Source organism: Garra rufa, chromosome 20 (assembly GCF_049309525.1).
Source record: "Garra rufa chromosome 20, GarRuf1.0, whole genome shotgun sequence".
Lineage (NCBI taxonomy): Eukaryota > Metazoa > Chordata > Actinopteri > Cypriniformes > Cyprinidae > Garra > Garra rufa.
Window position 1 is genome coordinate 20573222 of NC_133380.1, and position 15333 is coordinate 20588554.

A 15333-nucleotide genomic window follows, 5' to 3' on the forward strand; every position below is an offset into this window, starting at 1 on the left:
TGATATATTCTCTTATCACTCATTTCTTTCTTGTGTAAATGTTTCTTGTTTAAGGACGGTAGATGTTTTTAAGGCTAAACTTTGATTAAAAATGATGTTAGGGTTAGGGTTAGGGTTAAATGTATTTCTTCCAGTGTAATTTAGTAAAACAGTCTTAACGGTTTCATTCAATGATTGTTCCCATGCCAGACATGTTGAAATTGAATGAAACTTGTTTCCATTCATTTCAGAGTTTACACTGGGCAGTTTCTGCAGTTGTGGTGGATATCATGAACTTCTCTAAGCTGCGAGTCTTGAGGCTGGAAGGAAATGAGATCAGTGCTGGAGACATGCCCTCTGAAGCTGCCCTTTGCCTTCGCCTGGCCACTGATATTGCCGTGTAATGGCAGTAATCAATCAGCAGGGGGCGCTTTTGTTTCCCTTCAACATTATTATATCAGAGTGGCATGAATTTGCATTGATGTACATTTTATTGTAGGGAAATTTATAGTGCCTTAGGATTTTGTATGAGAGGAATCTAATTTCCTGTGGACTTTAGAGAGAAGTACAAATACAGAAATGGGGGAAAAAGGAAATTGAGAGATTTAGATGGGAAATTGAAATCCTCTGTTAAAGTATGTGAAGCTAGTTTATTTTTATCAAACACCACTTTTTAATATGCCTTTCTGTGCTTTAACTCTAGGATTGTGTGCTTGTATAGTTAGATGACACTATTGACGGCGCTAAACTCAACATTGCAGTTTGCTGTTTGATACACACTTTAGGTTTGTGGATTCATCTCTCTTCAGGAAAGAAGTTTGAACAATGCTGTGAGTATTTATTACATGTAAGACAGAAGAACTGAATGGAAAACAGAAAGATCTTGACTACATCCAACTCATTTTATAATGATATCATTATAAGAAAATTAAAAAAAAACTTTAAAAAAATCTAGAAAACCTTGTTTTAAGAGCAAATGTACTGCATGTGATATAAAAAAAGACTGTGGTCATGGTGTTTAAACATGCCTGTTGACCTTTCGTGTGGCTCAATAAAGTTAATATTTTGATGTATTAAATGCTTTTATGAGAGTATAATACATATGCAAATCATATTTTTCTAGCTCTCTGTGACAACATTCATATTTTTATATGGTTGTATGGTCCATACCTGAGATTGGTTAATGTAAAACCATATTTCACCTAAAGAAATCACAGAACACAAGCTGCTAACTTACTTTGTTTGATACTGATAATAGACTACTCTCAGGTCACCCTTTAAGTCAACAATTAAGGTTTGACATATGTTTCTTCATCATTACTTAATATCAAATTATTACTATTAAATTTTAATTATATGTTGACACGTCTTTGTTGATACTGCTACAACCAGAACATTTAAACAGATTTAGGCCTCAATAGAGGAAGTAACCTTCAAAGACAGCTGACGGTTAGGAGAATGTGGCTTTTGTGCTTTATGCCGTGAATCAGTTACATATTAAAGTAATTCAATTTGCAAGTCAAGTGTTATTAGCCTGAAAGGCATTTAATTTCACATTACACTGATTTGAGAACATGTTTGGACATTAATGATGCTGGGTTTTGTTTAGTGAAAGCATATTTCTTGAGAATCACCATGTATTTGTGAACTTGTGTTACTTGGAAGTGCAGCCATATTGGCGATACTGGAGTCTAAACAACAGCACTAATAGCACGGTTAATGTACTACTGAATAAGTTGTTCTGCTAATTTATGTTGTCTAAATCACGGAAAAAATGTGTGGAAGCTGCTAAATCATGTAGAAGGACATTGTAAGCAGGAAAGTATGATATAATTGGACAAACTAAAGTTAATATGTAGTAAAGCAGTATTAATTAAGATATTATAGCCTATATTATTTCACCTACCTACCTGACTGGAAATGATCAGTGCAAACACGAATGTTGTCAAGCTTCTTGCTCTGGAAATTCAGTTTGGCAACCACAAACGCCTTTTGTTCCTCAGACAGTGTATGCACTCTTATCCTTGATTTGTTATAACTTTTGGCAGTCTATAGTACCCCAAATATTTTTCCTGAATATTACAGCCCAAAACAGCACAATAATTGACCATTTTCAGCAGCAGCAAAATATGTGAGTTTCATTCGGTTAAGTGGCTTTGTTTACTTTCAGTGTCGCCAATATGATATGACCAATTGGTAACGCGACTTGAGAACACTCTATACTAGGACTATGAGATCATATTGTGACTTTAGTAAGTGTGTAACGGAGTATTTTGTGGTGAATGACTTACTGTTATCAGTGCCTTCATTTGTAATAATCTCAAAATCCTTGACACAAACACCCTGAAAGCAAATTATTTTTAGAGTACAACTCACTTTTTTTTTTTTTTTTTTTTTTTAAATCAGAGTCACAAGGACATTACGCATTGGAAACTCGTCAGCAGGGTTGCCAGGCTTTCACAACAAATCCCGCTCAATTGCTACTCAAAACTAGCCTAATTGAATTTTGAGGGGGGGGGGGGGGGGCAGTAAAATACACGTTTTATGGAGAGTACAGTTCGCATTCGAGGGGTTAAAGATAACGTCATTGGGGTAGTTTCAACCCGCGGACATTAAAACCACCGGTTAAAGTAGCCAAATTCCGCGGGGAAACCACGGACTTGGCAACACTGCTAGTCAGCAAGATGCCGTTTAACTTGTAAGACTGTGAACTCAATAACTTTAGATCTACATCGTATGGTTACTGAACAATTAAAATTATACCACTTCTGTCAAATGAACTATAAAACATCCGTACGACTACTTTTTTGCCTTGAACACATTTTATAGGTGCTCGCTTTTATTTCAGTGGCTTCTCATTTATTTAACCCTTTCCTCTGAAACAGACACAGCCTTTGAGGAGCTACTGTTTGTTTTTCTTTACCTGTAATTACCCGATAAGCACTTTAATGACAGTCAAAACACTTCTGGGCAATAACGTCAAACTGCGGCGGAAACAAATTTTTGTGTGTATCGGCAAACCATACTGTTATTTGGCTCTTAACGCAATGACGGTGAGGTATTGAGATGTTTAAACATGTCGAAAAGCTTAGTGTCTTGAGTTAATAAGTTGCTTGATTATTTTAGGGTTGTCAGACTCGATACAAAGATCTTATGTTTGCTCTCCATCCTTCAGTGTCCAGTCATTGAGGCTCTGTGGAATGTCAATAACGGTTTGGAATCTGCACTTTGACATGCTTTGGGAGACAAAAAACAGGGAAGTGGAGTCAATTTCGGGAAGCTTTTCTTGTGTCGTGAGAATAAACATTAATGATAAATTTGATTGTAGTGAATATTTGATGATTGCGTTGCGACACAGTAAAAAGACAATAAAAGATTCCCAGAATTTTACTATTGTATTTTCCCACGAAACTAAGCTATATAGCTACCATTATGTAAAACCAGATCATAATTTGAGCTTTATATAAAACATGTTTTATCATTTTAAAGCCCGACTTGGGTTTTACTTGACATTCTTAAAATACCTCTGCCTGATAAATGTCATGAAAGTGATCTCGCTGAGTAAATATGTATCAATCATGTACGTATCTAACCCTCATGTTTCGTGTTTTTTTCCTTGTTGAATCGTGAAAAACTTTTATGCTGTTATGACAGAGAATGATTGTTAAGCTCCCTCTTGAGGGAGAAAGTGTAGTTTATCAGTGTTTGCAGTGACTAGTTTTCTGACACTTGGGAATTTCTCAGATAACTGATATGACAAAATTAGCCTAATTCTATTGTTAGAAAAAGGCTGTACCCACTGTATAATATTATATATATATATATAGACACAGAAGCATCCTATTCATACATCAAACTAAATGTATTTATTTTTTTAAAATATTGATTTATAATTTATGATATTTCTAGTATAAATGCAATGAGTAAATGCAATGTAAATGAAATGCAAGATGATAATCAGTCTCTGTAATGTGTATGAACACATCAAATGTGATGTTTTGTCATGTCGGAAGGGGGTGGGGAGGGTGTATGTGACCTATATAAGACTACGGTGCACAGTTTTTTCTCAAGTTCACTCTGTCAGGTGTATCCATCACTTCGCCTGTTGCTCTTGAGACTGTCCTGAAGAATGAGGAAATATAGTTTAAACAACATTTCAGGAGTACTGTTCAAAAATTCAGTTGCAGCCGAGCAGGTAATAAGCAATTGTGTTAACATCAATTTTTATTCATTGGAGTGTTGTGATAACTATAAAAAATGAAAGATTTTTTCGTAATGTGATTTAGTAATGAGTATTTACTTTATTTTTTACTTCTTTGCAGGATAACAATGATAACAATGAATCCAAGCCAGATCCTCATGTTGGGCAGGAAGATGAAAACACTGACAGGGGAAACTGGAGCAACAAAAGAGAGTACATGCTGTCTATGATCGGCTATGCAGTTGGTCTTGGAAATGTGTGGAGATTTCCCTACTTGGCTTACAAACATGGGGGAGGTACATTAAGATTACTTTTAATATGATTTTCCCACAGGAATGTACACTGCTGAATTTTCTTATGCTCAAAAATACAGAAAAAAATAATATTGTGAAATATTACAGTTTTAAATAATGGTTTTCTATTTGAATATATTTTAAAATATGCAGATTATGCTTTAGAAATCATTCTAATATGCAGATTTATTACTTTTGTTATTAATATTGGAAACAGTGAATATATTTTTTAAGATTGTTTTTTCAGAATTCTTTGATGAATGAAAGGTAAAAATAACAGCATTTATTCAAAACAGAAATCTTTCCTAACAATATAAGTCTTTGCTATCATGTTTTATCAATTAAACACATCCTTGATAAATAAAAGTATTCATTTCTTTCAAAGAAAAAATGACTGACCCCAAACTTGGAACAGTTTGGGATCAGAAAGAAAAATGTACTCACCACAAACTTTACAAAAGATTTCTATTTTAAATAAATGCTGTTCTTTTTGACTTTTTATTTATTAAAACATCCTGAAAAAAGTATTACAGGTTCCAACAAAATATTAAGCAGCACAACTGTTTTAACATTGGTAATAAATCAGCATACAGTATTGGAATGATTTCTGAAAGATCATGTGACACTGAAGTTTGGAGTAATAATGCTGAAATTTCAGCTTCGCATCACAGGAATAAATTACATATTAAAATATATTTACATAGAAAACAGTTATTTTACAATTAAATAATATTTCACAACATTACAGTTTTCTCTGGATTTTTTTATCAAATAAATGCAGCCTTGATAAGCATAAGAAACTTTAAAAAATCATTAAATATCTTACTGATCCCAAACAAAAGGAGCAAGAATGTAAAAATATGCAACAAAATGACCAATATATTTTACTTTTTTCTCATTACTCATTAATACACTATTAAAGAACATTTCTTGAACACTTTACTTGAAGCCTTTATGTGTAATGCATTATAAAAGTAGTTTTAATTAATGAATTTTGCCTTTTAATGCACCTTATAATGCATTGCACAATCTAATGAATAATTGTAACCGTAGTTAAAGGAATACTCCACTTTTTTTGGAAATAGGCTCATTCTCGAACTCCCCCCGAGTTAATAAGTTGATTTTTACCATTTTGAAATCCATTCAGCCGTTCTCCTGTTCTGGCGATATCACTTTTAGCATAGCTTAGCATAGATCATTGAATCCTATTAGACCAATAGCATCGCGTTCAAAAATGACCAACGAGTTTCCATATTTGTTGTATTTAAAACTTGACTCTTCTGTAGTTATATCGTGTACTAAGACCGGTGGAAATGCAAAGCTGTGAGTTTCTAGGCTGATAAGATTAGGAACTACACTTCCATTCCAGCGTAATAGTCAAGGAAGTTTGCTGCCGTAATATGGCCGAAGCAGGCGGAGTATTATCAGAAATGAGTTCCCAGCTAGTTTAGCATTTGCACATGTGCTGTGTGGTATTACTGCTCCTGCTTCAGCCTTATTACGGCAGCAAACTTCCTTGACTATTACGCCGGAATGGGAGTGTAGTTCCTAATCTTATCAGCCTAGAAAATTGAAGCTTTGCATTTCCACCTGTCTACATGATATAACTACAGAAGAGTCAAGTTTTAAATACAGCAAATATTGAAACTCGTTGGTCATTTTTGAATGTGATGCTATTGGTCTAATAGGATTCAATGATCTATGCTAAGCTATGCTAAAAGTGATATCACCAGAACAGGAGAACGGCTGAATGGATTTCAAAACGGTAAAACTCAACTTATTAACTCGGGGGGAGTTGGAGAATGAGCCTATTTCCAAAAAGAAAGTGGAGTGTTCCTTTAATACACTCTATACATAATTGTAACCCTATATGACAAGATATAATGTAAAACACATTATGACTCATTATAGCGCATCCTACCATTTAATAACCCTTTAAATTGCATTATATATAAAGGCTTTAAGTAAAGCTTTTCTTTAAAAGTTAAATTTCTCAATATCATTTGTTCTATATTTCAAGGGGCCTTTCTCATCCCCTACACGATCATGCTGGCTGTTGCCGGCCTTCCTTTGTTCTTCTTGGAGAGCTCTTTTGGTCAGTTCTGCAGCCAAGGCCCCATCAATGTGTGGAAAGCTGTGCCTATACTGCAAGGTAACACTGAATTTAACCTTAAAATAAACCTAAAAGTTGCAAAGGAGTTTCTTAAAAATACACTGTGGATTCAAATGAACTTTTGTTCCTACTTTGAGGTCCACCAATGTGGTAAATGCCTCAAGGCTGATTCGTAAATGTATTAAACCAACCTTGAGACACGTTAAGGACAAATATTCCTCCGACACAGTTAACATGCAGATCGCACACTTCTACATTTGCCCTCAGGACCTTTCCATTAATGTTTAAGGGGGTTTGTGAACAGTAAAAACCAAATGAAGTTACCATTCATTTAAGCAAATTATTTCAAATGTTTGACTTTTATACTTACAATGTACATTTCTATGTGATTTTTTTTAGGTGTTGGCATCACGATGATGCTGGTTAGCACTTTTGTGTCAATCTACTATAATGTGATCATTGCATATAGTATCTACTACCTTTTTGCATCTTTTCAAAATCCTCTCCCTTGGAGTGCCAAGAACTGCAATTCAACAGGTTTGTATTTCTTTTAAAGAGGCCCATGTATCTGTTTCAAACATACCATGACATTTTGCTCAAATAATGAAAGTATTTATTTATTTTTTTTAGCTGGCTTGTAAGGGAAATTTTCCTTTCACACTTGACCCAATTAAAACAAACAAACAAACAAAAAAACTCTAATGGAAACTTCCTTACAGCTCTGTGTTTGAAATGATAAGAGTTTAAACTATAACTAGTTCTTTATAGATCTGCATGTTTTATATGTTCAAGGTATTTATTTAGGAAGATACAGAATAAAACTGCAGTGAATCATTGTTTAGACCTTATGTTGTGTTTCAATAGCTTACAACTTTACGGTCTCAATAATGAACGAGACTGCTGAGAATCAAACCTGCCAGACTGATGTTTTAGGAGGCAAGAGCCCCAGCGAAAACTACTGGGAGTAAGTTGACATTTGTTTTTGTACATTACCTGCTTGTCAGCAAGACTGAACTTTGTTAGCACACTTTTTCTTTTTTTCTTTCTTTCTTTCTTTCTTTCTTTCTTTCTTTCTTTCTTTCTTTCTTTCTTTCTTTCTTTCTTTCTTTCTTTCACAAAATATTTCCTTAATTTTGGATTATTCATGACTAAATTAATGTTTCAGGCTGTGTCGGTTTTGGAGTGATTGACACAACATTAATGTTGAAAGTGTAGTTTTCTGTTCTGTAGTATTTCCTGTTGAAACAGGAAGCTTGGTGGGATGTTGGGTTTTGTTTTGCCTTTTGATGTTTACAAGAGTATCAAAAGTATCTTCGTAAGTAAGATTTTTTAATATACAAATATTTTAAGAAAAAAGTAATATTATGGAATATTATTACAATTTAAAATAACAGGTTTCTATTTTAATATACTTTAAAATATAATTTATTTCTGTGATTCAAAGCTGAATTTTCATCAGCCATTACTCACATGATCCTGACTTATTATCAATGTTGGAAACAGTTGTGCTGCTTAATCATTTTTGGAACTTCTGATACTTTTTTCAGGGTTCTTTGATGAATAAAAAGTTAAAAAGAACCACATTTGTTCAAAATAGAAATCTTTTTTAACAATATAGGTCTTTACTATGACTTTTTATTAATTTAACACAACCTTGGTGAATACAATTTTTTTTTGTTCTTTTTGATGTTTTATTCATCAAAGAATCCTGAAAAATGTATCACTGGTTAAAAAATAAGTACATAAAAATAAAAAGTTATCATTTCTAACGTTGACAATAAATCAGCATGTTAAAATGATTTCTGAAGGATCATTTGACACTTAATTGATGCTGAAAATACAGCTTTGCATTACAGAAATAAATTTTATTTTAAAGTATATTAAAATAGAAAACCACTATTTTAAATTGCAATAATATTTCACAATATTGATGTTTTTTCTGTATTTTTTAATGAGCAGAAACTATTTCTTTAAAAAACATTCTAAAATCTTGCTGATCCTAAACTTGTACAGCACTGTATATATTTTGTAATTTAAATTTTTTTTATATATATTTCAATATTACTGTTTTGATCAAACAAATGCAGCCCTGGTTAGCATTAAATATTAAAAACATGAAATCTTACCACAACCAAATTTTAAAAAGCTAATGCTACTGTCTCCAGTATCTACTAAGTAACATTGTAATAATTCAAATGTACATTTTGTTTTGTTTAAAAATTAATAGTGTAAAAAAAGGTCTTCACCTCAACATGTTTTAATCTTGAATGATAGAATCAATGAGAGTGAGTCAAAAGGGCAAACATTCAGATCTGTTTTTCTTATCTGCATTCTTTTGATTCTTTTTTTATTCTGGGGTTTATTTAGGTGTGTTTTATGATCTTTCTTTCTTTTCTTTTTTTATTTGCCATTTTGTGACTGAATTATTTGTCCTCAGTAAGGTGGCTCTTCAGCGGACCAGCAGTATGGATGAGACGGGGCCGGTGGTTTGGCACCTGGCCCTTTGCCTGCTGCTCTCCTGGATACTAGTTGGTGCAGCACTCTTCAAAGGCATAAAGTCCTCTGGGAAGGTTAGTTTTTCACCTTAGTAACATTAAATCGTATCTGTACAATAAATGGCATTTAGGTAGCAAGAGAACAAAGCATTTCCAGTTTAACCAAGTAAATGGTATGTTTCAGGTGGTGTATTTCACAGCTACTTTCCCATACTTAGTTCTTTTAATCCTGCTGATTCGTGGTGCGACTCTGGAGGGAGCAAGAGATGGCATTGAGTTCTACATCGGCTCACAGTCCAACCTCACCAAACTGAGTGAGGCTGAGGTACGTCAAGATCTAAATACAACCTTCTAACCTTACCCTTACCAATATGAGACGACTAACGCAGTCTGTTTTTACCATAGGTTTGGAAGGATGCAGCTACTCAGATCTTCTTTTCTCTCTCTATTGCTTGGGGTGGTTTGATGGCTCTGTCCTCTTACAATAAGTTTTACAACAACTGCTACCAAGACTCCATTATAGTGTGTGTTACAAACTGCGGCACCAGTGTCTTTGCTGGCTTCGCCATCTTTTCTATCCTTGGACACATGGCGCATGTCTATCAAAGACCAGTGTCAGAAGTTGCAGATGCTGGTAAGATTTGAAATGTAAATGTAGTGTTGTTTTTCAAATTTTAGCAATCAAAAGGACGTCTTGGAAAACATTTAAGGGTTCTCGTAAAACAAAGAACATAATAAAATGTGTAGTTTGCCATTCAAGCAATAGTTTATAATAGAAAACTATAGATACAGTAATAAACATAAGCAATAGAAACAGTAATAAACATTCTGTACTTTTCCTCATGTTGTTTCAAACTCACTTTCCCCCATTGTTCCACAGAAATAAATAATAATACCAGCATACAGATTTGGAATAACATAAGAAAGAGTAACAAATTATCATTATCTTTTGATGAATGACTCAAATGAGCCTAGGATGGTTGGCTGGTCTTTTTTTTAGCTGGTCTCCCAGCCTGGCCAGGCTGGTCAGGTTTTAGCTGGTCAGACTGGGAGACCACCAGCTAAAGAAAGTGGCCCCCTCTAAAACCAGCGGTTTTAGCTGTTTTTTTTCTCAACAGGGCAGTTTAACAAATAATTACAATTCTAGCATGATGTACTCATTCTCATGTTGCTTCAAATAAGCCCTGTTGAAAAAACAGCATATGCTGGTTAGATATGTTTTGGTGCTGGGATGCTGGTTTTAGCTAGTTTTTGCTGGTCCTTTTGCTGGTTTATGCTGGTCCTTGACCAGCAACATGACCAGCTAAGGACCAGCATAAACCAGCAAAGGACCTGCATAAACCAGTTAAAACCAGCATCCCAGCACCAAAACATACCTAACCAGCATATGCTGGTTTTTCCAACAGGGAGGGCTGTCACTAACTATTATTTTGGTAATCGAGCAATCGGTCGGTTATTCTGAGGATTAATTGAGTAAACAGATGATTGTAATTACACTTTTTGTGTGGTAATACAAATAGACCTAAGCGAACAATAGCATTTAAAATGACATATAATAGCAAAAAGGCAACAATAATTAGTTAAATTAAAGTATCAAAAGCTAATAATGTAATCATATGGTTTTATTGAACAAAACTGTTAAAATACATATTATATTATAAACAATATAGCTAATGTAACATCACGCATTATAACAAATAACATGCAGAGGGCGCCAAAAGCCTGACGATTGTTTGCTCCGCGATTTGACAACAACATTTATTGACATAAACAACATTTAATTCAAATGTCCACTTGATCTTTAATATTTGGCCATTTCTACAACAGGAATACTACAGACACTGTAATTTAAATTTAACACGTGTGTTTAAACTTATATTTTAAAATTGCGATTAACAGTTAGCATACTAAACCTGCATCGCATATATTTATTTATTAGAGTCGTAGCGTTTGTCGATTCACAAATGCTTTATTATGGTTTTTAGACTGGTTTATTGTATCATGCATCATGGAAAACTCTGTAATAGTGCGTTTCATTGATTCTCCTTCATTGAATGCGACACTTCAGGGAATTTTGCAATTTACTTGACATGGGCAAAATACAATCGTCGATTTTTAAAAATGGAGTAGGCTACTCAAATCGAGGAATCGTGACAGCCCTATATTAAACCTACTTTTCTGGTTGTATTACAGAAAAAAAAAACAGCATACGGGTTTGGAATAATTTGTTAAATAGGAAAATTTGTCATCTTTGATTTTTAAACAAATTAAGCCCCAGTTTGTGTTTTTAGGTTTTGGATTGGCCTTCATTGCTTACCCAGATGCTCTTTCTAAGCTGCCCATCTCACCCCTCTGGTCAGTCCTGTTCTTCTTTATGCTTATTACTCTTGGCTTGGACTCCCAGTTTGCAGGAATAGGTAAAGAAATTGAGATTTGGATATTATAAAATAATAATAGGCTATATATATCAAATATGTGATCTAAATCATGATTTGTCTGACAGAGGTTATCGCCACCTGCCTTCAGGATGCCTATCCTAAACTTTTTAAGTCCAAACGAGGAATTGTTACGACAGGAGTCTGCATTGTTCTCTTTTTGCTCGGCTTGCCTTGTGTCACTGGGGTAGGCAAAGTATTATGAATAAAGATTGGCGTTTTATTAGATGCCTAAGACCAACCTTGAATATATATCAATTGTTTTAACATTACATGAAAGTGTTTTGTTTTGATAGGCAGGAATATATTGGGTGAATTTAATTGACACATTTTGTGCTGGATGGATTCTCCTATTCGCTGGTTTACTGGAAGTCATAGGTATCTCCATCCTGTATGGTGAGTATATGTATTAGCAATGAGTAATATATGTGCCGTTTCCAACTGTTGTGTTCTTTTCTAAAACGCATTTACATTTTCAGGTGGTAATCGGTTCATCAAAGACATTGAGATGATGATTGGGACTAAGAGCTCCCCCTTCTGGTTGTGGTGGAGAGCGTGTTGGTTTTTTATCACGCCGGTTGTTCTATCTGTATGTACACAATTTTTAAACTAGATCTATACATAATCATTATATAAATAAAATTCATTATATTAGATTTTTTTTATGTTTTTTTTTTGGCAGATTATCCTTGTATGGTCCATATATACTTTTACATCTCCCACATATGGCTCAGTTGAATATCCAGATTGGGGCATTTCTCTGGGCTGGTGTATAACAGCTTTTTGCCTCATTTGGATCCCTATTTTTGCAGTCTGGAAATTGTACAAAGCTAGTGGAAGCCCCTGGCAGGTAAATATTGAGAGTTCATGATTAATCTGAGAAAAAAAAAACTTCTTCTTAAAGGATTTTTAAAGATGCACAATGCCATTCAAACGTTTGGGATCAGTAAGATTTTTAATGTTTTTAAAAAAGTCTTTTCTGCTCATCAAGTCTGCAAAAAACATTAATATTGTGAAATTGTGTATTTTTTTTTTAAGGATTCTTTTATGAATAAAACGTTAAAAAGAACAGCATTTATTTAAAATAGAAATCTTTTCTAACAATATACACTACCGTTCAAAGTTTGGGGTCAGTAAATGTTTTCTTACTCTATTCTTTGAAAGAGTGCTGCATCTTTTTCAACTTACATGGTTTTTTGATTTTTGGTTGCACCTTCTCTTTCATTGGTAGAGCATCTTTAAAAAAAATATTACTTTTATTCAGCAAGGATGTGTTAAATTGATAAAAAAAAAAAAGCGATAGTAAAGACTTATATTATTAGTATAAATGCTGTTCTATTAAACTAATCCTGAAGAAAGTATCACAGGTTCCAAAAAAATATTAAGCAGCACAACTGTTTTCAACATTGATCATAAATCAACATATTAAGGATCATGTGACACTGAAGACTGGAGTAATGAGGCTGAAAATTCAGCTTTGCAACACAGAAATAAATTATATTTTAAAGTATATTAAAATAGAAAAAAATAATTTCAAATTGCAATAATATTTTATAATATTACTTGTTTCTGTATTTTTGATCAGAAAATGTCAAACCTTTTGAACATTAACATGTATAGTGCATTGTATTTGATATATGATTCTAATCGCTTGGCTTTTGTCATTCAGCGTATCAAAACAGCCTGTTCACCCACAGAGGATTGGGGGCCTTACTTGGAGTGTCACAGAGGGGAGCGCTATGGTACGAAAGAAGCGACTAATGCAAATATATTTGTAATCTCCCACAACAAAATCCCACTCTAAATTCACAACTACATATAGGTTGTAAGAACAATTTGTTCAAGCATAGTTTTAATGTATATGTACATACAAACATATGTAGCACTTTAGTCTCCTTGTAGTATAATGAACAAGAAAAATGATATTTTAATGTACATAGTTGTAATCCTTTTGTTTGATTGGTTGTGCTTTATGTTTGAATTTTTGTTAGCACTTTACAATAAGGTGTTATTTGTTAACATTAGTCAATGTATTAACTAACATGAATGAACAATGAACAATCCGTTTAGGACACTATTTATTCATCTTTGTTAATTAATAAAAAATAGTTGTTCATTGTTTGTTCAACTTTTGTTTACATTTTATTTTGGGTGCTTTTATTGAAAAAATGTAATGAAATCTGAATTATTGTAATTGAAATGAAATCTTTATATTTAATGGAAATAAATAAATATAAATATTCATATAAAATATCAATATGAATACAATTACCACACAAACAACTGAACAGACTTGCATCTTATGTTACAAATATAAATAATTCTATTACAAAAACAGGACGAAAGTAACATTAATGAGCTATATATAAAACATAAAATGCTTGCGTAATGCAGAGAACATGTATCATTTTTGAGAACAGAGATTTTAAAATATATAAAACTAAAAAATATATTCTAAATGCAAGCATTCAGATTCTTTGAAAGTACAGTATATCACCAAATGTTCTCACTTTTGGACATTTTTACCATATGTGAAATCTAGAACAATCATTTTTGCTAAATCCTTACTTATTTGTACAATATAGTATTCTGCATGTTGCATGTTGCTCTTTTTGGTTTTTAGTCCCAAAGTCTCTCTTCAGGATATATTATCTGCTATCTATTATGGCATCTCCACTGAAAATATGAATGGCTATTATAATTATAAAAAGTATTCACTGAATTTAACATGCTTATGAAGATAGATGCCCCAAATCTGAAGCCTGAGCAGAAAAATTAAACAGGTAATTAGTAATTTGTGGAGGATCCCATGCCTGAGGCGCAACAGATACACTGTAGTACAGTGACTTTTTTATACAATCATATATTTTTGATTTATTTTGTCAAATATTTTGTTGTATAAGACAGCATAACCAGAAAAAACAACTGTTTTCTTAAAGTCAACTCACAAAGTGTTTGGTAGGTGTAGTGTAATCCGTTAAATGCTATGAAAGTATTTATGTTGCTGTTTATGCTTCGGGAGGGGGGGGGGGGGGATTATATACATGAATAGTACAAAATAAGAGAGAATAAGATCTCTCTCTCTCTCTCTCTCTCTCTCTCACACACACACACACACACACACACACACACACACACAAATGAGTTCAACACTAAGCCATTCCTTAGGGCATATACGAATAATATTTAAATATATAGGCTACATAGACAATATGTTACAAAGTACAGAAAGAGTGACAATGATGAATGGATGTATGTTTGAATTTTGAACCTGAAACCCGCCACACCTGTGATGCAAATACAATCATTTAAATCTCTTTCAGAAATAACTTGTCAAACTGTGAATGAATTAGTAGGGAAAATCAAGGGCAAGTATACACAGCAGAGAGGAAAAAAAGAAAAATCATATACATGAATAGAGAATAGCTACGATTAAATCATTTGGAGAGTAATTTTCAACAACAACATAAATGTATGACAATAAAAACTATTTAAATTAATTATTTTTGAGATATTAAATTCAAGCATTCACTTGTGATTATAACACTTTGTTGTCTTACATTGAATTTAATATTATGATCCAAGTCTTTTTCTATTTTAAGTCTATTAATGATATTTTGACACGTGAAGTATTTTTATACCAACAGATGACAGGCAGATGTGTACTTATAAAGGGCAGTATTAAAGATTGTAATATATAATATGTGGCAAATATTATACTACTTAGTGGAGGATCGTTGACCTCTTTTACAGACACTTTCAGTTACTTTTGAAGACATCCACACATTTAAATAACTAAGTGTATCAAATTTGAATA

The 15333-nt window shown here is 33.2% G+C and overlaps 2 protein-coding genes across 2 annotated transcripts in view; both read left to right on the forward strand.

The window, feature by feature from the left end:
- fmoda (fibromodulin a) overlaps window positions 1-1051 on the forward strand; it is a 4982-nt gene extending 3931 nt beyond the window's left edge. Inside the window, 2 exon segments of the mRNA XM_073826181.1 lie at window positions 231-256; window positions 258-1051. Of these exon segments, the coding sequence (XP_073682282.1) occupies window positions 231-256; window positions 258-383 (152 nt within the window). The 3' untranslated portion in view covers window positions 384-1051.
- Window positions 1052-4018: 2967 nt separating this feature from the next.
- On the forward strand, window positions 4019-13799 carry slc6a14 (solute carrier family 6 member 14). The gene is made up of 14 exons (XM_073825925.1): window positions 4019-4174; window positions 4302-4476; window positions 6494-6625; window positions 6986-7123; window positions 7451-7550; window positions 9024-9156; window positions 9266-9406; window positions 9487-9715; window positions 11373-11498; window positions 11585-11703; window positions 11813-11912; window positions 11996-12105; window positions 12199-12366; window positions 13186-13799. Exons 1-14 carry the CDS (start codon window positions 4109-4111, stop codon window positions 13318-13320), a joined length of 1872 nt encoding a protein of 623 aa, XP_073682026.1. The 5' UTR covers window positions 4019-4108; the 3' UTR covers window positions 13321-13799.
- The last annotated feature ends 1534 nt before the right edge of the window (window positions 13800-15333 follow it).